Source organism: Prionailurus bengalensis, chromosome D4 (genome assembly GCF_016509475.1).
Source record: "Prionailurus bengalensis isolate Pbe53 chromosome D4, Fcat_Pben_1.1_paternal_pri, whole genome shotgun sequence".
Taxonomy (NCBI): domain Eukaryota; kingdom Metazoa; phylum Chordata; class Mammalia; order Carnivora; family Felidae; genus Prionailurus; species Prionailurus bengalensis.
In genome coordinates this window covers 59,410,650-59,432,860 of record NC_057359.1, presented here as the reverse complement: position 1 = coordinate 59,432,860, position 22,211 = coordinate 59,410,650, and the positions used below count along the sequence as shown (strand labels likewise).

The 22,211-nt window shown below is 41.6% G+C and overlaps 2 protein-coding genes across 4 annotated transcripts in view; both read right to left on the bottom strand.

Annotated features, from left to right (window-relative positions):
- DCAF10 (DDB1 and CUL4 associated factor 10) overlaps nt 1–7,593 on the bottom strand; it is a 45,524-nt gene extending 37,931 nt beyond the window's left edge. Inside the window, exon 1 of one of the 3 annotated variants that reach the window (XM_043565637.1) lies at nt 6,969–7,593. In XM_043565637.1, the coding sequence (XP_043421572.1) occupies nt 6,969–7,498 (530 nt within the window). In that variant the 5' untranslated portion in view covers nt 7,499–7,593. The remainder of the gene's footprint in view (nt 1–6,968) is intronic. The other 2 variants (XM_043565636.1, XM_043565638.1) reach the window with 2 other exon arrangements.
- A 3,333-nt stretch (nt 7,594–10,926) lies between these two features.
- On the bottom strand, nt 10,927–18,438 carry LOC122474407. The gene is given in 5 exon segments (XM_043565284.1): nt 10,927–11,395; nt 12,210–12,340; nt 14,078–14,177; nt 16,617–16,916; nt 18,256–18,438. Coding segments are annotated over 5 exon segments (804 nt in total). The 3' UTR covers nt 10,927–11,305.
- Between the last annotated feature and the right edge of the window lie 3,773 nt (nt 18,439–22,211).

Sequence of the window (22,211 nt, the reverse complement as noted above, 5' to 3'; positions counted from 1 at the left end):
AATCTCTACTTCTTGCATCTGAAGTTATGTCACCCCTTTCATTCTGAATATTGTTTGCTTGGGCATTCTCTTAATCAATATGAGTGTTTTTCATTTTTATTTGTCTTTTCAAAGATAAGATTTTCTCTGGTGAGTATTTCTACTGAATTTTAAAAAGTTCACCAGTTCCACTCTGTTACTCTATTTCCTTCCTTCTTTCTTTGCTTACTTTGCTATTATTTGCACATAATTTCACTATTCTTTCTTGAGATAGATACTTAGCTCATTTTTACTTGTCTTCCTTTCCAGTTTATTAATGACTATTATTTTCCTAGTAAGTACTGTTTTACTTGTATCTTACAAGTTTTGAGACATGTGGTACTTTCTTTATCATTCAGTGCTAAATATTTCTAATGTCCATTATCATTTCTTTTTTGGCCCATATGCTATTTATAAATGTTTCTTCACTTGAAAACACTTGAGGTTTTTCTAGTTATCTTTCTGTTATTGATTTCTAGTGATCACACTGTACTGATATACTGTAACTTCTTTGATAATCTTTTAAAATGTGGCCTTGTAAGTGAAAATTTTATAAATCTTCCTTGTGTGTTTGGGAAAAAAAAATGCAGGAGGCAGCTGTTACATATAGCTAAGTGTGATATTTAAAAATGTTAAACATTCAATAGTAATATAAACATGAATAAAAATTTTTGAACATTTTAAACATAAACTAACCTATAAATTATAAAAACTCTTCCCAAGTGATATTTCTAATTAAGTTGTTTGTCATATTATTCTAGTAATTTCCATTATTTGTTAATTTTTGGAAATATTAGCCATAATCTTTTCTTTGACCCAGATGCTGCTGTCTGCACCATGAATTGGCATAAAGAATTACATAAAGCCCCTCCAAAGTCATTAAGTAACTTGTAGTCTTCATAAGTAATAAAAAAATTACTTAACATCAACAGAATTGTTTATCGGGCTACATCCTCTTTTTAACTTTTGCTGAAGTAAGTATATTAAAAATTTTTAGCACTTATGCTTGTTAATTTTGTGTATTAAATATGTATACAATTATGTTAATAACTAAGCCACAAAAAGAATCTGTTGATATATCATGTTTAATTATAATCCTTTAGTCCAGATGACAATATAGCAGTTAAAAGCATAATAAGCCAGGGTACAAATCCTTTGTTTAATGACCTTTCTGCTTCTCAGTTTCCTCAACTGAATGTTCCTGAGATTTATGTTGGTGATCAGTTTCATTAATAAAATGAGTGTTTACTGATGCCCATGGTAGGCAGGTATTCAGTGGATTTTAGCAAACTTAGCCCACTAAATAATGGTGAAATTCAGTAGGAATAAAATTAGGGATCTGCATCCCTGGAGTAATGACATCCATAAACCATCCCTAGAGGCCTCATTCATCTGCTGTGGATCCTGTTCTGTCATGGAGTGCACACTATGCCAAGAGAGTTAATATGTCTGGATGGTGCCTGCAGTAGTGCTAGTACTCTTGTCTGACTGACTTGTTCATCTCTCTGGATCTCCCCGGAGGCTGCAGTTCTCACAAATGACTATGTGAGAATGGCTGGGAAAGTGCCTGAGAAAGGCAGGCAGCCCCACACTAAGGGAAGCTAAACGGTCACTGGGCATTTGCCTATGGATTTTTTTTGTGTGGGGAAGGGTATCTGGCATGGATAAGGAGCACTTTGAACTGAAGCTGCAGCTCTCCAGTGAGATGCTTGTTGGTAGCTTGCTGTGCCAGCTCTTAACTCTGTAGTTGTTATATAATGGGTTACTCTAGGAGGTCCCATGGAAGGTACTCAATGGGCTTGGGGCAGCCCACTATGGACATATTCAACCACTATGGACATATATGAATATTTTTACAACTGGTACACCTGAACCAATGTGTACTGATTATCAGGCCTGGACACGGCATACTGCCCTTTAAAGCAAGATTTTAAGTGGTGTTTTGATCTTACGTTTGTGTCTGCATAACTGAAGTATATACTATAATGTACATTAAAATCTTTCTTCATGATAAACTTGATACATATATTTTATTTTTTTTTCTTTTTTTTCTTTTTTTCCAACATTTATTTATTTTTGGGACAGAGAGAGACAGAGCATGAACGGGGGAGGGACAGAGAGAGAGGGAGACACAGAATCGGAAGCAGGCTCCAGGCTCTGAGCCATCAGCCCAGAGCCTGACGCGGGGCTCGAACTCCCGGACCGCGAGATTGAAACCTGGCTGAAGTCGGACGCTTAACCGACTGCGCCACCCAGGCACCCCGATACATATATTTTAAACCTAAAAGACTCATCCAAGTTCAGAGCTGTTTTATTTTCCACGTGAATTGAGCTTTTATCAGCATGACCTCCATCTCTAGTAATTTTGCCTTAAATTCTAGTTTGTATATTAATATAGCTCACTAGCTTTTGTTTAGAATGTGTTTATTTTTGTCTATCCTTTTGAACATATTAAGTACTATTATACTTATTATAATTAGTAATATTTGGATTTGTTTTCAGCCATTCTTTGTGCTTTCTTTTTTTTTTTTTTCCAGCCATTCTTTGTGCTTTCTTTTTTTAATGTTTATTTTTAAGACAGAGAGTGCTAGCAGAAGAAGGGCAGAGCGAGGGAGACACAGAATCCAGAGCAGCCTCCAGGCTATGAACTATCAGCACAGAGCCTGATGCAGTGCTCGAACTCATGAACCGCGAGATTATAACCTGAGCCAAAGTTGGATGCTTAACCGACTGAGCCACCCAGGCACCCCTTCTTTTTAAAAAAAATTTTAATGTTTATTTATTTTTGAGAGAGAGAGAGACAGAGCATGAGTGGGGGAAGAGAAGAAAGAGGAGACACAGAATCCAAAGCAGGCTTCAGGCTCTGAGCTGTCCCACACAGCCCAATGTGGGGCTCGTACTCAGACTGTGAGATCATGACCTGAGACGAAGTCGGATGCTTAACCGACTATGCCACCCAGGCATCCCTGTGCTTTCTATTTATTATACCTTTTCTACTTTTTTTTTCCCCTTTATTGTCTTTTTTTTGAAGTATTTCTTTCTCATTCCATATTTTTTCCTCTACTAGTCTGGAAATAATATATTCTTTCTTGTATTTTAGTGTTTAACTTGCAGATTTTAATATGCAAACATTAAAACCTAAAGTTATGATGTTAAATTCTCCCTCAAGGAAACAAGAAATTTAGAACATTCCTTCCTAATTTGTTACTGTTTTTTTTCAAATTTTAGTTCCATCTTTGTTAATTCCAAAAGACAAAATTGAAGTTATATTTAGTTTCACATGCATATTTCCTTTCTTTATTCTTCATTCTTTCTACCATCTCAGATCTTCCTGTTGAAAACTCTTCTTTTTGAACTTCAAACTTCATTATTGAAGGTCTGGTGGCAAACTCACTGAGCTTTGCTTGTGTATGTATTTACTTCATCTTTGTTCTTGACAAAAATGTGTTCTTGACAAAAATGAAGATCCCCATCTTTATTGGGTATAGACATCTAGATTGGAAATTTTTTCCCCCCAGCATACTGAAAATAATCACCACTGTCCTCTGATTTACACTATTATTTTAAATATTTTTTTTAAGTTTATTTATTTTTGACAGAGAGAGAGAGACAGAGCATGAACAGGGGAGGGGCAGAGAGAGAGAGGGAGACACAGAATCTGAAACAGGCTCCAGGCTCTCAGCTGTCAGCAGAGCCTGACGCGGGGCTCGAACTCATGGACCATGAGATCGTGACCTGAGCCGAAGTCGGATGCTCAACCGACTGAGCTATCCAGGCGCCCCTGATTTACACTATTATTGATGACTAATTGACTATCACTCTCATAATTAATCCTTTGAAGGTATTTTTTCTCTAGCTTTTAAGATTTTCCGTTTGTTGTCCTGGAGTCCCTGTATGTCTAGAAAGGATTCCTATTTGGGGTCTGCTGGGCATCTTAAATCATGGTCTGGTGACTTTCTTCAGTTCTGGAAAGTTCTCAGCTATTATCTCTTCAAATGGGTGTTGTTGTTTTTTTGCCCCATTATCTGTCTCATTTTCTTCAGGAGCTTACCAAATATATACTATGCCTTTTCTCTCTATGCAACATGTCACTAACCTCCTTAATATTTTCAATCTCCGCATCTTTCCTGTCTCCATTTTAGATAATTTCTTCACTTCTGTTTTCCAATACACTAATTCTCCCTACAGCAGTCACACATATTGTTATCTACCAACATTATCAAATTTCATTTTTCAAAATGTCATCCTAGGAGGTGTTATTGTACATTTTTGGAATTCTTTAGAAATTACCTCTACGCCATGTATCCTTTACATTTCTTTTTTAGTGCCAAATTCTCTCTCGTCTGATCTCTATTAAATTCATAATTTTAATTCTTACTTCCTGTGTCACCTCTCCTTGTCTGTACTGAGAAGTCCTTATAAGTGACAGTGGCAATGTACCTAGTAAGCTGATTTAACCCATCCAACTGAGGATTATGAGAAATTATCTCCTTTAACACAGATGTCATTTTTCTATAAAATTATTTTAAGTCCTATGAAAATCTGGAGCATATTAGTAGATATAGTAAGAATACTAAAAAATTAAAACACTTAACTATTTTCACCTATTACCTTGACACAGAAAAGAACAGCAATGTGCAATGTTGGCCACAGTATGCAGAGACAGGTACTTTCAATGGAGTATTTCAGGCAACAGGAATGAGAATTAGTGAAATCTTCGCAGAGGGCAATTTGATAATAGGTATCCAAAATCTTCATAACCTTTGACTCATTCTAGGGAATTATCATGAGGACATAAATCTAAAAATTGTATTTATACAGGTTTTATTTAAATAAATGAAAAAATTTAAAGAATGCTGTAGAAATATATTTACATAAGTAATTCACAATATACTATGAAAAAAAGCAGGCAACAAAATGACTCCATGTTTATATTAAAATAAACATATACAGGGGCACCTGGATGGCTCAGTTGGAAAAGCATGTGACTCTTGATCTCGAGGTCCTGAGTTTGAGCCCCACGTTGAGATTACTTAAACAAATAAATAAAACCTTTTAAAATAGGTAGATAACCATATACAAAGAAAAAAATTCCTTGGCTAGCCATTCAATCTCTGCAATTGTAACTGCTGTTTAGCTTCTTTTTGCTCATTTATTGCCTAGGTCTTCTAGAATGAGTATATGTCAACTGCAAATTAAACAGTGTTGAATTATTTTAAGTATCAGAATACCTAACTACTTTTTAAAAAAATGTCTGTATGGGACACTATTGTCCATATTCAAACATAACTATCAGTAATATATTCCTCATTCTAATAGCACTGGCAATGGGAACTCCTTCTTCATAATTCGTTCTACCCGTCACCTGAACCTAAAATCCCACTTCCAGAGAGTAGAAACAGCTATTTCTGAAAGCCTGACAGAATAGGTAGGGGGGTGGGAAGAAAGAAGTTGGGGTATGGAAAAGAAAGGAACCAAATGTTTATGAGGAACAGATTCTTGGTATTTTAGGAGGAGCTTTAGGAATAGGGCTTGGATGGAAAGAGGAGTGGGGAAAGGCAGTTCCGTGAATAAACTTCAGCAATAGTTTCTCCTCTCTTCCCTGTATTCAGGCGCACACTCATTGCTATAGGTTCCACCCAACTGCTGTTAGTAAAAACCCCCAGAGATCCTAGCATCAAGCATAATTAGGAAGAAGCACCCACATCAGTGAAATGGAATATGGTGTGCCTCCTCACCATGAGATTTCAGAGTCTGCTACTTTTCTCCTTTGTTAGCGTACTTTAGGTTTTTCTTTAGCAAAATATTTTGCTTTGTTAAGCTATCATCTTTCGGCTTCACTAGCATGACAAACTGATCCTCCAACCATAGGTCCTTTAACATACCATTTCCTCTATCTGAAATGCGTCTCTGCCCTCCCCCATCTTATCTTGGCTAGTTCATCTTCTACTCATTTTTCTGTTCTTGGTCAAATGTTATTTCTTCCAGAAACCTCAAACACCCTAGTATACAACAGGTTCCCTCAAGCTTTTATCCAATTTATAAATATATATTATGAATTATTTAGTATGGTCATTAATATGTAGTTGAACTAGTATGTCCCAAGCGTAATAAAAGTGGTCCCATTAGCTGCTTTTGCTCACCACCGCAACTTCTGCATCTGGAACATAGCAAGTGCTCAACAAATATTTGCTGAATGAGAGAATGAATAAATAAGCAGCTAAGCAAATGACTAGGAATCCAGAGGCCTTATCGGGTAAGAGTTAAATTAACTATGTCCTCTCAGGGTAGAACTGTGGGTCAAGTTTTTCCTTTGTTCCTTGTTGAACTCGTTTGTGTACTCACCAAAGTTTTAAAAATACCTGTTATTTTGAAAATTCCCCCAAACCCAAAGCAAACTGAGGCCAAACATGAAATATTTACTCTGCCAGGAAAAAGGCTGGATACCCTTAACAGAAGCATCCAGTCTAGCCTGGGGACTTCACAAATGCCCCACATCATAAGACACCACTCGGCCGCCTCGTCGTAGTATCCTCCCGGAGCCAAGGAACGTACCCTTGTCCCCTCAGGGCAAGTCAGGCGCAGAGTTCGTGGAACCTGCAGGCTCCCTACCCTCGTCAGAAGCTTCGAGGAGAAAAATGCAAGGCCGGATGACAGGGAAACAAGGAGCCTTTACTGCACACGTTATCTGCCAGGCACGTACTGCGTACCGGAGAACCGGGCTCTGGCCGGGCTCTAGCCCCAACGCGCCGAGTCCCGAGGAGCACACAGGCATCCTGGGCCTGCCCACCTCCAAGGGCTGGACGGAGACCTCCAACAGCCACAGGGCACTTCACAAAGTGCCGGGAAAAGGGGCCTGCGGGCCGGTGACCCCGAAACCCCCGGCCCCCCCAAACGGGAGGCAGAAGCAGGCGGAGGCCGGCACCCGCCCTCCGAGGGGCCTCGCTTACCCGTCGGGGGAGTACTCGAGGTTGAAGACCGCGCCGTGGGTACGGGTGCTGAGGTACACCGAGTCCGCGGGATGGATGGAACCATAGAGATTAGTCATGGTGCGGAAATTGTCCCGCGCCGGGTCCACGAACAGCCCACGGCCCAGACTGCGTTCTCTCAGCCACCCGAACAGCCGGGCACCGAGGCCGTGACGGCCCCGGCCCCCCGCCCTGCAGTCGGGCCCGGGTCGCCGGCGCGCCGGGGAGGGCGGTGACGGCTCTCCCTGGGTGGAAGCTGCAGAGGAGTCCAGAGCTGCGTGAGGCTCGAGCTCCCCGGCGTGTGCGGCCGGGGGCAGCGAGGGGACGCCGGGACGGCGAGGGCTCCGGGAGGGCGACGGGGGAGGGGCTGCGTCAGCCTCGGGCTGCGGCGGCACGGGCGGGGAAGGGAGCGGCCCCGCTGCCGTTGCCTGCCCTGCATGGGATGCCGGCTCCTCAGTCCCGGTTCCGGCCGTCCCATCCCCTCCCGGACTACCGGGCCCGAAGGTAAACATGACCAACGCGCCCGCCCCCCTACTCCCGGGCCGCTGCCCCGCCGGCCGACACCTCACCGATCCCACCGCCACTTCCGGCGTGCGACGGCCTAACCCCGCCGGCTGGGAAACACGTGCTGCTCCTGGCCATCATCCGTTGGGGACCGCGAAAGTGGGGACACAGCCGACGGCGGGTGTTTTAGCACCGAAGGGACGGTGGTTGGGAAGGACTAGCTGTGTCTGAGCGCAAATGAGGATGCCCAGGATCCTAGCTATATGAGGCAGTGTTAGCATCAGGGTACCGCGTGCGACAGAGTCAATCTGTAGTTGTCAATCATCGTGACCAGGGATGACTGGGCCTAAATGGCCAAAAGGGTGGACTATGATGATGTACTGTTATCCTCACTTTATGATAAGGTCACAAGGGGAAGAAATTACCGTATTGTGTGCAGGTCCCACATACCGAGTCGCATGGTGTACTGCCTACTTGGACTCAGAGTAAGTACTCAGGTTCACTATTGGCGCTAAAAGCCCAGGTCCTGGAAAACGGGGGCCTGGAAAAGGGGGCCTACTGGTGCCCTGAATATCTGCCTAACTCCCAGCTACTGCCCGGTAGGTCAGGAGTTTATCAAGACCAATGTCTTCCTCTCCTCAGGAAGGAGCGTATATCCAGCAAGAGTCACTGAATGGAGCTGGAGACCTGAATCAAATCAACCTGACAAGCAACAGAGCCTGTGGTCAATCCTGCTTACATGTGCCAGGGCACAGACAGCATTACAGATGCAAGACCCTTCACCATTGCTGTTAAAGATCAATATATACTACTCCTTTGTAAAAAACAGTTAACAGGAACTGCAGTATTTCTTCAGGAGGGAAGGAGAGTTCAATAAAAGAAAGCTTGAGGTACAAGGAAAGGTAGATAAAAGAACTGACAACTCTTCTAGGTACTGACAACTCTTGATTGAGAGCTGTGTTGTAGAAAGCACACATTTGATGACTGAGGATAAACCTGGAGGATCTTTGTAGGAAGAGCTATCCTGTGAGGATAGATCTGAAGGATCTCCAGTATAAGGGAATGAGATTTGGAGAGCTGAACATTCAGCAAGTCCTCCAACCAGGAAAGTTAGTAGTTATTTGGCTCTCCTGTCCATGAGGTGATTGAAAACAGGGCAAGAAGCAAGCGTCTTGAGTTCAGAGATCATAGCAGCCATTCCTCTGGAGGTACTCTCCATGTTGCCCACACAGAGCAGAAGGGGTAGGTAAAGGTCTATTTTGTGATTAATAAATTATGTCCCTTAACGACCCCCAACATTTGGCTGCAACAAATAACAGAGGCCCTCTGCTTGACCCCTAAGTTATGGTCAATGGCTAAAATTTTACAGTCTACAAAACACTGACCATTTACCAATATTACTAATTTTTTTAATAGGTAAAATAGAACAGTTTTAAAAGGTTACATATTCCAAGGTATTTAAGATACAGTTCCAACAGAAAAATATAAGCTCTGCAATGAAATTTTGTGCTGCCTCAAGATAATCAGATTTCACAGTTCAGGCAAATCAGAATTAACACACTATAGTCCCAAAATTGATTAAGAAATGTTCACTAACAATTTAGAGAATCTAGAGAAGCCAAATGAGAAGAAAATATTTTGTAGGTTTGCATGTTATCTCTGTTAGATAATGAGAATGATTCTTGAGAAGATAGCCAAAAAAGCCAACGGTGGCTATAACACACAGAACAAGTCATTCAGTAATGCCAGGGTTTGCTTTTTTCCTTTTCTTTCTTACGCTTCTTCTTAAAATGGGAGTCCTCACTTATCCCAAATAATTTTTACTAAAACCTAAAATAAGAATAAATTACATAAGGACTACAATTCTGTTGAGATGACCATGATTTTACAACTCATCAGTAGAAAAAAAAATTACTGGAAGTTACCTGAGAAGGTACTAAAGAAGTTAACTGAGAAGCTACTAAAGATAGATTAACTGTGCCTGTCCTGTTTACCCACTGCCTTTGAGAGCCTTTAAATACAACCATGTCATGTTAACAAGGAAAATGGCTGCAAATCAGTCTATACAGACCAATTTCTATTGGTCTAGACACTATTTTCAAGTGCTAAAAAATTTTCAACTCCAACTGCTCAACTTCACAGATACCAGTTCATCAGAAATGCCTAAAGCATCCTATGAACTTCTTTCCCCTGATGTTCCTTTTAGATCACAACACAAGGAAACAACTGGCAAAGGTTTCCAAAGGTTTCCGAAATTAACAAACGTTTCCTCTACGCCCAGGTATCACACACCCTGGACACCCCCAACACTTAGGCTCTATCTCATTAAGCAGGCCGGGAGCAAATTCATTTACTTTCTTCCCTATCCACTGACTAGATGTTTTTAAAAAATTACTTCCTAAGGGATGTGTTATAATGCAATGTGCCTGAAATACGGATCTTTCTGTTTAGGCTGTTATACTTTTGGAGCAGCAAGTTCACTCCTGATGTCTTTGACATCATTGGTTCTGCCCATCAGACAGAATTATTTGTTGGGGGCAAGACTGACAAAATGAGCAAAGCAACTGGACATGGCAAAAAAAAAGCTGAAATGGAAGCTATATCCCAGGCATCTTCTCGATTGAAGCCTCGTACCTCAAGCATTTTGAAATGGTCATCTGTTGTATCATCAGCTCGGGAAATAGCAAGTGCAAACTCCAGCATTGCCTTTTCCTGAGCAGGGAGATCAGACTTTCTCCAGTTCACACAGACGTGCAAGAAAATACACAGAAGAAGAATCTCTGTTCATCCCAGTATAGCCAATAAAACAAAGGGCCTAACAAAATGAAAAAAAATCCTAGGTTAGAGTAAAGGGACAAAGTCAGGCCAAAATAAACTTTCCAGTTAAACTTGATCAAGTCCATCGGAATGCAGACCTGAAACTCTGGCTCAGCACCACCTCTGCCAAGAAGTCTTCTTTGCTCACTCCAACTACAAGCACCTCCTCTTTCTCCTCTAAACACTATGGCATCAAAAATCTCAGAACCAGGACTCAGAGACTCTGAGTACATAAGGACCCCAAATCCCAACTTTTTCATATGAGTAAAGTGAAGCTCAGATAATTATCCCTTTGTCTCCAATTAATCCCAAACAAGATGCAATATTTGCAAAATTAATAGCCGACACTTAGCAATTACTATGTGCTAAGAATGTGCTCAGTGCTTCATATTATCTTATTTCTTCTTCTTTTTTAATGTTTATTTTTGAGAGAGAAACAAAGTGTGAGCAGGGGAGGGGCAGAGAGAGAGGGAGACACAGAATCCAAAGCAGGCTCCAAGCTCTGAGCTGTCAGCAGAGCCCAACGTGGGGCCAGCAGAGCCCAACTGTGAGATCATGACCTGAGCCAAAGTTGGATACTTAACTGACTGACTCACCCAGGCATCCCAATATTATCTTACTTCTTATAAAAATCCTAGGAAGTAGTATTTTTATTATCGTCCCATTTTATTGGCAAAGAAACTAAAGTTCAGAGAGGTAAATTGACTTCCCCAGGGTCACACAGTTGGAAAGTGGCAGAACTAGGATCTGACTCCAAGTGTATTTGATTCCAAAAATTATACTTATAATCATTACCCTTTCTCAGGCAAAACACTGGAAACTACTAAACACCTAAAAATAGAAGAATAATGCAGCAAACCATGGTGTGACAGCATACTTTATGGACACTAGGGAAGCAATGCCTAGAGAATGATCTTGAAAGAACAAGAGTCTGGCAACTAGGCAGGAGGCTCTCAGCAGAGCAAAGGGAAGAGGATGTACGTGTCCTGAAGTTATCTTCAGGATGGCAACAAAGGCCCTTCAAGAACAGTTTGCAAGGTGGGATCAGGAGGGTATGTTGGGGGGTAGGAAGACTGATGACCTTCAACCTGAGGAATAAATACAGAGAACAGATGTTTCTGTTTCCCAGCACAGAGGATCAGGAGTTTCACTATAGGGATCAGTAGCACTTTGTAAGCTTGGTTTACAAAAAACCCATGTTTGCTGTGCCTTTACCCTTGGTCCATTTCTCTGGGAAGAATTAGCATGATCTCTGATACCCAAAGGGCCTGACTTTGGATGAAAGAGATAGTAAGCTGTTGACTGGGGGATTGAGACCAATTTCACAACCAGTCTTGGTGGGAAAGAGAAGATGGAGGCAGTTCTAGAAATGAAAGGCAGACAGGCGTAGGCTTGGGCCAGAAGCAAGAAATAAATGAAAATGTAAGAAGCTGTTTTGGACCCATTAAGAATAATTAGTGGCTAGACTAAATTCACACTGGCAAATGCAAACAGTATCATGTAGCAGAAAGAGCTCAAGCTTTGAAAATGGACTCGCCATATTCTAGTTGCATGCCCCGTATTAAGTTACAGCTCTGAACCTCAAGGATAAAATGGTTATAATAAGGCTCAACTTTGAGGGGGAGCTGTGTGCATTTGAGAGAATGTATGCCATGTATCCAGGACCAGGTCTGGCACAAAGTTGGGGCACAGCTAACCCCTAGTCCCAAACGTCATGCATACACAGGAGCAGATGGGCACAGTGATGGGACTGGAAGGGAACTCAAGCAAGGAGAAGAGCTGGGAGGCGGGGGGGGGGGGGGGGGGGGGGGGCATTCCCTGCACCATATAGTGGCATGGACCTTTCCCTTTCCTTAGGTATGAAGAAGCCCTGAAACTGGCATAGGGGAGGTGGGCACCAACCTGGTCAGAGAGCACTGGGTTCTTTGAGGAGATCCTGTACCAGGCACTGTGGACAACCACGATGTATGGGCACCTGTTGGCCAGGCTGGTCACCACAATGATAAATTCCTTGTCAACTCTGCTGAGCTGCCCTACAGAGGGAGAGGAGAGGAGAAGAGACCAGTTCAGAAGCCCTGGATTGCAGCTTAGGATAACCTAGACAGGTTCAGCCATACTTCAGCAACAGACTTCTCCTCTACCCCTTCACTTGTGCATCCATTCCCAGTCTCTTGCTACCAGCTACCCTATTTTATTTTCTTCATAATACTTAACACTTATGAAGTTAACCTGTTCTTTTATTTTGTGCAGTTGTTCATTCTTTTTTCCTCTCTAGAATATGTCTGAAAGTCTAGAAATTTTTCTGACTTACTCACCACCGTATTACCAGAGGAGTGCCTGTCATATAGAGGTTACTCAGAAAATATGTGTTGAATATATTACTAAAATTCCAGAAACATTTTCTGAGGCCCATCAGGTACTGGACTAACACTTTAAAAGGAGGAGAAGAAGAGACTTCCTAACCTCAGAGGACCTACTCCATGGGGACAGGGAGAGGCAAAGAAAGTGGGAATTCATTTTGGCACCAGGTACCATTCTGGTACATACGTAACCTTATTTCACCCTCATACCAGCACTGTACAGTAGGTATTAATGCCATTTTACTAGTAAGGACATCAAAGCTTTGAGACATTTAAGTACTTTGTTGAAGTTCACGTGCAACCTGTATGGCACCTCTATGGCAGAACTCAGATGTGAACACAGGGTCCGTCTCTTCCCACTAGGACAGAGAAGCTGTGTGGAAAGATAAGGCAGATAGCTCTCTGTATGCCATCGGAAAAGGACAGATGAAGAACGCTGTGGGAGTTGAACAGGAGGAAGAGTGTCTTGTAAGTAAAGGCAGATGAGATGGACTTTGAAGGAAAGATCAGCTTCACCAACATGGACAGGAGAAAAGGTATCTCAGAGGCATAGCAGAGGGTGAACAAAGGTAAAGACTGGAGAAATCATGAGATTTGAATGCTCCAGAGTAAAATGTAGCCCACTTTGATTCCGACAGATAGAACATAGAGGGGCTGAGGAAAAGGAGGCTGGGAAGGCAGGCTGCTGTCAGGCTACTGAGAGTCATTGTGACACACTGTCTCCCAGCACCTACTGTCTCCTCTTCAATAAGAGTCCCTTCATTTTATACAGGCACATGGCCCACACAGCTTCCCTTGCAGCTGAGTGTGATGATGTGATGAAGTTCCAGCCAGTGGGATGTAAAGAGAAGTGATGTGACTTTCATGTCATGACTCTAAAGGAAAGGAATGTGTACCCACAAATGCCCCTTCTCTTTCTGATGGTAGCAGTGGTAAATCAGCATGAGCATGTCGGCAGGGGCAATCCCAAACAATAAACAACACTACACTGGCCCTTAGCAGCTCACATGGGGACTATTAGGTGAGAAAGAGAAAATACCTTGTTTATGTTTAAACCAACGTATCTTTGGGTCTAGATAACAGCAACCTAACTTGAATCCTAAGTAAGAAATCCATGATTGCCAAGCTCAAGTACCCGAACTTTATTCAGGGGGCTATATGGAGCCAGAGGACATTTAAGCCCAAAGTAAGAAAGATGAGCTGTGGTCATCACCTAACTTAATTCTGTATCTATAATTATATAGTTACGTTCAGAACCCAGATTCAGAATCTAGAGGATAGCTCAACCAACTACAGTCTTTCTGAACCTCTTCCTAGCTCCACAGTGATCTGGAACTATATGGGAAGAACTCTAGCAAGCAGGCATCTGGATCTCATCCAAGAATGATTTAGCACTGTTTTTCTATTTACCTGTTGCCTTGTTGCAGATGGCATTGTAATAAGCAAAGAAGGCTCTGAATTCCAATGGCCAGTGAGACATTACTTTAAATACATTCTGTAAAAATCCCATCTGCAGGAAAGAAAAAAACCAAACAAACAGGGAAACATAAAGTGAAAATTAAGAGCAAAATAGGCAATCAGTAACTGGTAGTCACCATACGGTCTGCTGAATGCCGGATGCAATCACAGGAAGGCCACAGCCTTGGTGTCAAAGTACAACCCACACATACCTTCTTAGGATATTTATAACTTGCAGTGTTACCTCTAAAGGTACACGTGATTTTTTTGATAAGTGACTTTATGAAATTTAGACTGTGAATGTTATAACTAAACCAAGACACTTCTTAGAATTCACATTTTACTGATTTCCTACCTTTTCACAAGGGGCTGGTGGTGCTCATTCATTTATAAGAATAAATTAATAACAAGCCTTAATATCAATAAAGTACTTTGCAAAGTTCTTTCACACATCCTTCTCCACAACTCTGTCAGGTAGGCAAGGCAGGTATCACTATTCCCAGTTTACAGATAAGGAAACTAAGGCCCAGAGAGGTTGAGTGACTTGGCCAAGGCCATACCAAAAGAGGCAGCCTTGGAATTTTGACATTGGGTTTTCGGTATATTTCCTAATGGGATGTTACAGAAGAGAACTATTGGCTGCTACCCAGCAGCCATTTCTTCCCACCTCCCTTGACAACGGAACCTGTATATTGTTCAGATACCAGATTGCCATGGTTTTCCGGTAAGGTTAAGCCCTTCCCCAACTCTAGTGGGTAAATCCTGATTTGTCTAAACCAACTGTGGTTATTCTATTCTACTTCTCAGTGACTGGTCTAGGAATGGGCATGTGACACCATCCTGCCCAGTAAGAAATAAGGGGAAATTAGCTGGGAACCTTCTTCTCCCTCCAAAAGGAATATGAGGAAGGGGGGCACCCTCCTAACCCCTTCTAGAAGTTGTGCAAGGATGTAATGTTTGCTGCTGCTATAGGCATCTTTTGACTGGGAGGGGACAAGTGTGAGCCCAGAGTCATCACACTGAGGAAGACAGAACCAAAAAATGCTAAGAGCCTCATCATGCTGTATCACTTAGCCACTGGATTAAACAACCCAGGAATCACCCTGTCTGTGGATCTGCTGTTATATGAGACACTGAACTGTCCTTATAGTTACATGAACTGAACTGGATTTTCTGTTACCTGTAGGGCAAAGAACCCTGATAACAGATGTTAACAACTCATTAATGGGCTAGAAGACATAATATAAAGAACCATATATATCAGCCAGGGGCAGGGGCTGAGGAAGAGGTGGGGAAGGGGAGAGGTTATGGACAGGTGAAGGTGGTACTGAGGGAGAAGCAAGGCCTCCAGACCTTTCCCTGCAGAGCAGGTGGGGTTTTATCTTTCTTATATAATGGATTTCCATACAAGATTTTGTTTGGAAAAAAATCCTTTAAGTTCTACCACCAAGTTTGAAAAACAAAAGCTTATAGCAAATGTCTATGCTCAAAGAAGGGTTTTATAATTTGGCAACATAGGTACCAACTTTCAAAAGTACCCTGAGAAAATAATTTGGGAATGTTAAAAAAAGATAAATTACAAGTTCTAAATGTCCAAGATTAGGAGATTGCTGAAATAAATTAAAATATGTCTAATATATAATACTATATTATGCAGCCACTAATTATAATGATGTTTTGACCTGTAAAATGTCCATGGTAACACGATTTCACTTTCAAAAGTTATATGCGGGGCACCTAGGTGACTCAGTATTTTTAAAAGTTACATGTGGGACGTCTGGTGGCTCAGTATTTTAAAAAGTTACATGTGGGGCACCTGGGTGGCTCAGGCAGTTAAGCATCCGATTCAGCTCAGGTTATGATCTCGTGGTTTGTGAGTTTGAGCCCCATGTCAGGCTCTGTGCTGACGGCTTGGAGCCTGGAGCCTGCTTTGGATTCTGTGTCTCCCTCTCTCTCTGCCCCTTTCCCACTCACACTCTGTCTCTCTCAAAAATGCATGAATGTTAAAATGTTAAAAAGTTACATGTATATTTATACAAAGAAAATAACGGGAAACAACACATCAAAATGCTAAAAGTAGCTTACCTGGGTGGAATCAGATAATTTTTATTATTTTTGAGTTTTCTGCTTAATTTTTCTTATTTTTCAACATGTAATTATAGAAGAAGCAAGGTACCTCTCACACTTTAAGCAGCTAGCATGGATGTCAGTGGTTCTATCTCCACGCCATATTACAGTGCTAAAGTAAACTATTATAAAACAAACCTCAGAAGTTTGTTTGGGCAGAGGACTGAATGACAAAGAAGAGTCCCAAAACATGAGAGCCTAAGAGGAAAAAAGTATGTCCTTCTGATTGGGATACAACTGGTCCCCAAAAGAAGGGTTTGTCCACAGTGGACACTAGGGCAGACTGGGGCAACCTGTTCCAGGGCTTCCTTTCTGGCTGACACAGTCTGTACTGGCTGACTCCCTGCATGAGGGAGGGTCTTACCTCCTTTTCTGCCTCCTACATGAGCTCTATAATGTCAAAAGGCAGGTCCTTCTTGTAAGGAATAGGGTAACGGCTAATGGGTTTGGACTTCTCTTCCTTCTGAGTCCCATAAAGGCGCAAGTTCAGGATCACCACAGGCAACTTTTCACAAAACCTATTTGTCACAAAGGAAACAGAGACAGGTTTAGGTGGACTAATGAAGAAATGGCTTGGATAGCTAGTCTGTATATCTGGGCCTAAAGAAAAGAGATTACAAATAGGGTCTACCTCCTGGAACAACTCCCACTGACTATAAATCCCCTGTCTTGAGCAATCATGAAAAGGATTCTCAGCTCAGTAAGAAACAATATTGTAATCAGTTAGTAATGTCTCACATGGGTAGGCAATATGAGGGCATGGTGGCCCAGGTAACATTATTGGCAATAGGTTAGACAGATGTTTGAGGCTGCATTCAAATCCAGAACTGTATGATTCCAAAGTCTATGTTCTTCTCACTTTTCAGTCCTATCTGTTAAAAAAAAAAAAAAGTCTAAATAAAAAAATGTAAAAAACTAACGATATTCTAAATGAAGAGTAGAAAACAAACAAACACATAAATTTGAATGGGCTACCCCTTTGTGCCTTTTGCCACACAAAGTTCTAAGAGGGGTGCTTTTCTGGAAAGTTCAGTGTGGTCAGGCTATCTATGAAAGATAGTGTAATGCAGGGCTGTCTGAAGCCAGGAGTGCCTGGATCCAAACCCTGACTTAGCAAATATGTGAGCAGAGGCAGGTCCCTCAGCTTCATCTATAAAGAATGGATAATAATATCAAATTCACAGAGCCATTATGAGGATTTAATGAGTTAATACGTATAAAGCTCTTAAAACAGAGCCTTGCTGTTTGTATATACTACGTATTAAATGAGGAGCATCTGGTTGGCTCAGTCAGTTGAGCATCCAACTTCAGCTCAGGTCATGATCTCATGGCTCATGATTTCGAGCCCCACATTGGTCTCTGTGCTGACAGCTCAGAGCCTGGAGCCTGCTTCAGTTTCTGTCTGTGTCTCCTTCTGTCCCTCCCCCACTCGTGCACTGTCTCTCTCAAATATGAATAAACATTTAAAAAAATGAAATGTTACAGGTTTAAAATAAGGGTGTTATAAAAGTATATTGGGGTACACCGTGAATCTATCAATTGACATTTGCTTACATATTCAATGCTGGGCCCACAGAAAAGATTTGGCAACTCCCCTCACACCCTCTAGGAACGGTGGATGGGCCCTATCTACTGTGGCAGCCCACACACCTGGCATTCACACCTGACACCTCACCTCAGTACCTCCTACTGAAGGGGAAGGTCTAGGCTGTCAACCTTTGTAGCTTTTTAACTTCAGCTTCCCCTACCTACCAACTAGTATGGGGCAAGTAACTGAGCAACCAGGCCACAGACCAGCCACTGATCCATGAGGCTGTCAAGCCAAAAAGCTCTGTCCACACAGATTCATACTCTATGGGAGCTGAACTGGGAAATCAGAAGTGAGTTAGTTGGCAATGAGAATTTGGGCCGAAAAGTAATGAGGTAAAACACGCCACTGGAGTCGTGATGGTCATGAGCACACCAAAGGAATGAGAGAGAAATCATGAGTAAGCAGCAGTTACAAGGGAGAGGAAAAATTCAGGGTAGAGGGTAAGGAAGAAAGTTGGTGGGAGGAGGAGATGCAGATAGAGCAGCTGAGACTTGTTCATGGCAAAGTTCCCAGGATCTTGCTGCAGGGCTCCCTTAAAGTACCAGAATGAACTCTCAGTTTGTTTCCTTCTGGCATGACTGCTTGGTGTTGCCATACTTGTGATAGGTTTTACAGAGCATTGACAAGAAGAATCAATAACAACCAAGAAAGCAATTGTGTCATTTCCATCTGGGAGCCTTTGGTAACTCAAAGAAAACAATGTAGTCAGGAATGAAATGGTCCTACCATATAAGCTTAAAAAAACATAAAATATAAAAAGCAAACACTTATATAATAATACATGCCTAATGCTATTCTGGCTGTTTTATATTAACTCAAAAGTCAAGTTATGTTGGTATGTTATTATCCCCATTTTAGAGATGAGAAAACAACAGCCACAGAAAAGATAAGTCACAGAGCCTGCAAGTGGTAGAGACAGGATTCAAATCTAGGCAGTCCAGCTCCAGAGTCCACAATCATAAAACCATGGGCTGTGCTGTGTATAGAGCTCACTGCCAAGGATGGCAATTACTTTTTTAAAATCCCTCAACTCTGAGCCACTCTACAAATCTCAGGTCTGGTCCTTCTTTTCCCCTAACCACTTGTTAACATTTTCATTGTGAACCTCTGAATAACCAGAATACTATTAAAAAGAACAACTTCCATTTGAGTAAAGTACTACACCAGGATTATCAATACGAGTTTTGTAGACATTATCTCTGAACCTTAAGTTGTTATCACCACTGTATCTCTCTCTACTGAAGCAGCCAGATTCAGCTACCACAAGGCTTAGTAATGCAATTTGCTTTATCAAAAGAAAATGAAGGTGTAAGTTCAAAATGAAGCCTGCTGTTAGCCTACTGAAGCAGCAAGAAATAAGACTATGTACTTGGCACAGCAAGGAGGTGCTTGTGTGACTCTGGGCGCTGCTGAGTAAAGACTTAGCCACTCTGCCACCTTCCGGTGATAGAGGGCACTAAGTCCTGGCAGTCACGCTTGAACTTCAGACACCCCTGAGACAGTAGGAAAGTAGCTGTATCCCTGACTCTGTGCACTCTGCCAGCTTATTTGCTGGTTTGGTAGTAAACTGAAGTAAAAGGAACCCAAAGGTGATACTATTCTTGCCAATCTTTGAACCCATACTGGGTTCTGGATTAACTCATTAAAAACGGAAAATTTCAAGTGAAATCTGATCATTAAATGTTAACTCAATTGTTTTTCCCACAGGTGTGCATGTAGCAGCATTGGTGGCCACAGAGGCTGTTTTTTGGCTACATAGAAGTTTACTATACTAGTCTGTCAACTTTTATGTGTTTGGAGCCATCTATAATAAAACATTAAAAGGGGTGCCTGGGTGGCTCTGTCAACTAAACGTCCAACTCTTGATTTCAGCTCAGGTCAGGATCTCATGGTTCGTGGGTTCAAGCCCCATGTCAGGTTCTGCACTAACTGCAGAGAGCCTGCTTGGGATTCTCTCTTCCTCTCTATCTGCCCCTCCCCTGCTTGCACGCTCTCTCTCTCAAAATAAATAAATAAACTTTTAAAACAAAATTAAAACCCACACTTAAAAATTTTTTTTAATCTGTGGAACAAATACACACAAAAGTCTGCAAGCTGTTAGCTTACAAATGTTAGCTGAAAAAGCCAGCTATGAAAGCATTTGAGTTATGAACATGGGCACAGTACTTGACATTCTTAGGTGAGTGGATAAATGAGTTATTATTGGAGAGCTATAGTTTAAAAATTTGTTTTGTAAAAAATCAGACACTTCACTATTCTAAAATACAGAGACTGGGCTCCACTACCAGTCTTCATAGTACAGCACAATCTAAAAATAAAAAATTGGTAAACTGGATGTCATCAAAATGCAAAATATGCTTCAAAAGATACTGGTTTGTTTTTTTTTTCAACGTTTATTTATTTTTGGGACAGAGAGAGACAGAGCATGAACGGGGGAGGGGCAGAGAGAGAGGGAGACACAGAATCGGAAACAGGCTCCAGGCTCTGAGCCATCAGCCCAGAGCCCGACGCGGGGCTCGAACTCCCGGACCGCGAGATCGTGACCTGGCTGAAGTCGGACGCTTAACCGACTGCGCCACCCAGGCGCCCCCAAAAGATACTGTTACAAAAATGAAAACAGGTCACAGACTGTGAGAAAAAAAATTGTAAATCATATATCTGATAAAGGGTTTATATCCAGAATATATTTAAGAGTATCTTATAACTCAATAAGACAGGCTACACAATTTAAAAATGGGCAGAGGTGCCTGGGTGGCTCAGTTGGTTAAGCGTCTGATTCTTGGACATGATCTCATGGTTCATGGGTTCAAGCCCCACATCCAGCTCTGTGCTGACAGCACAGAGGCTGCTGGAGATTTTCTCTCTCTGTCTCTCTCTCTCTCTCTCCTCTCCCCTGCTCATGCTCTCTCTCTCAAAAATAAATAAACATTTCAAAAAATAAATAAATACAGGCAAAAGATCTGAATAGACATTTCATCAAGTAAGATTTACAAATGTCTATTAAGCATATTAGTCATTAGGGAAATGCAAATTAAAACCACAGTGAGATAATATTCACACCTACCGAGATGAATTTAATCAAAAGGACAATAATCAGTGTTAGTGAGGATGTGGAGAAACTAGAACCTTTATACATTAGTGGTGGAAATGTAAAATGGGGCAACTTAGAAAAATTTGGCAGTTTCTTGAGAGGTTAAAAATAAATTTATCAGAGGCACCTGGGTGGCTCAGTTAGTTGGTTGAGCATCTGACTTCTGCTCAGGTCATGATCTAGCAGTTCGTTAATTCGAGCCCTGCATTGGGTTTACTGCTGTCAGCACACAGAGGCCGCTTCGGATCCTGTGTCTTCTTTCTCTGCCCCTCCCCTGCTCACACTCTTTCTCAAAAATAAAAATAAAACATTAAAATTAAAAAAAAAATTTTTTTAACATTTATTCATTTTTGAGAGACAGAGTGAGTGGGGGAGGGGCAGAGAGAGAGGAAGACACAGAATTTGAAGCAGGCTCCAGGCTCTGAGCTGTCAGCACAGAGCCCAATGCGGGGCTCAAACTCACCGACTGCAAGATCATGACCTGACCTGAAGTCAGACGCTTAACTGAGCCACCTAGGTGCCCCAAACATTAAAAAATTTTATATAAATAAATATATCATACAACCCAGCAATTCCACTCCTAGGTACCCTATCCAAGAGAAATGAAAACATACATCCACAGAAAGTCTTGTATGCAAATGTTAAAGCATTATTCATAATAGCCAAAAAGTGAAAACAACCCAAATGGTCATCAACTTGTAAATGGATAAACAAAATGTGGTGTATCCATACAACAGAATACTATTCAGAAATAAAAAGGAATGATTTACTGCTAATATATGCTACAAACACAGATGAACCGCAAAACATGTTACATGAAAGAAATCAGACACAAAAAATCTATACATTGTATGATTCCATCCATATGAAATGTCCAGAAATGGCATACTAGAGAGACAGAATATAGATTAGTGATTCCATGGGGCTGGGGTAGAATGGGAATTGATTGCAAGTGGGCACGAAGGACCTTTTTAGGGTGACCGAAATGTTCTAAAGGATGTTCGTGATGGTTGCACAACTCATAAACCTACTTAAAAAATCACTGAATTGTATATTTAAAGTGGGTGAAATTTACAGTATGTAAATTACACCTCATTAAAGCAGTTTTTTAAATGCTGCATGTAATTGGCAGGGTCGGGGAGCAGAAATACCATATTTTGTTTTAGAGTGAGATTTGGGGAAAGTTTCACAAGCATGGAAGAAGAGCTAACCTCCGTGCCTTTCCATAGCTGTTTAAAGGCTCTGACAACTAAGTAATCCCTAGAGTCTCACCCAGG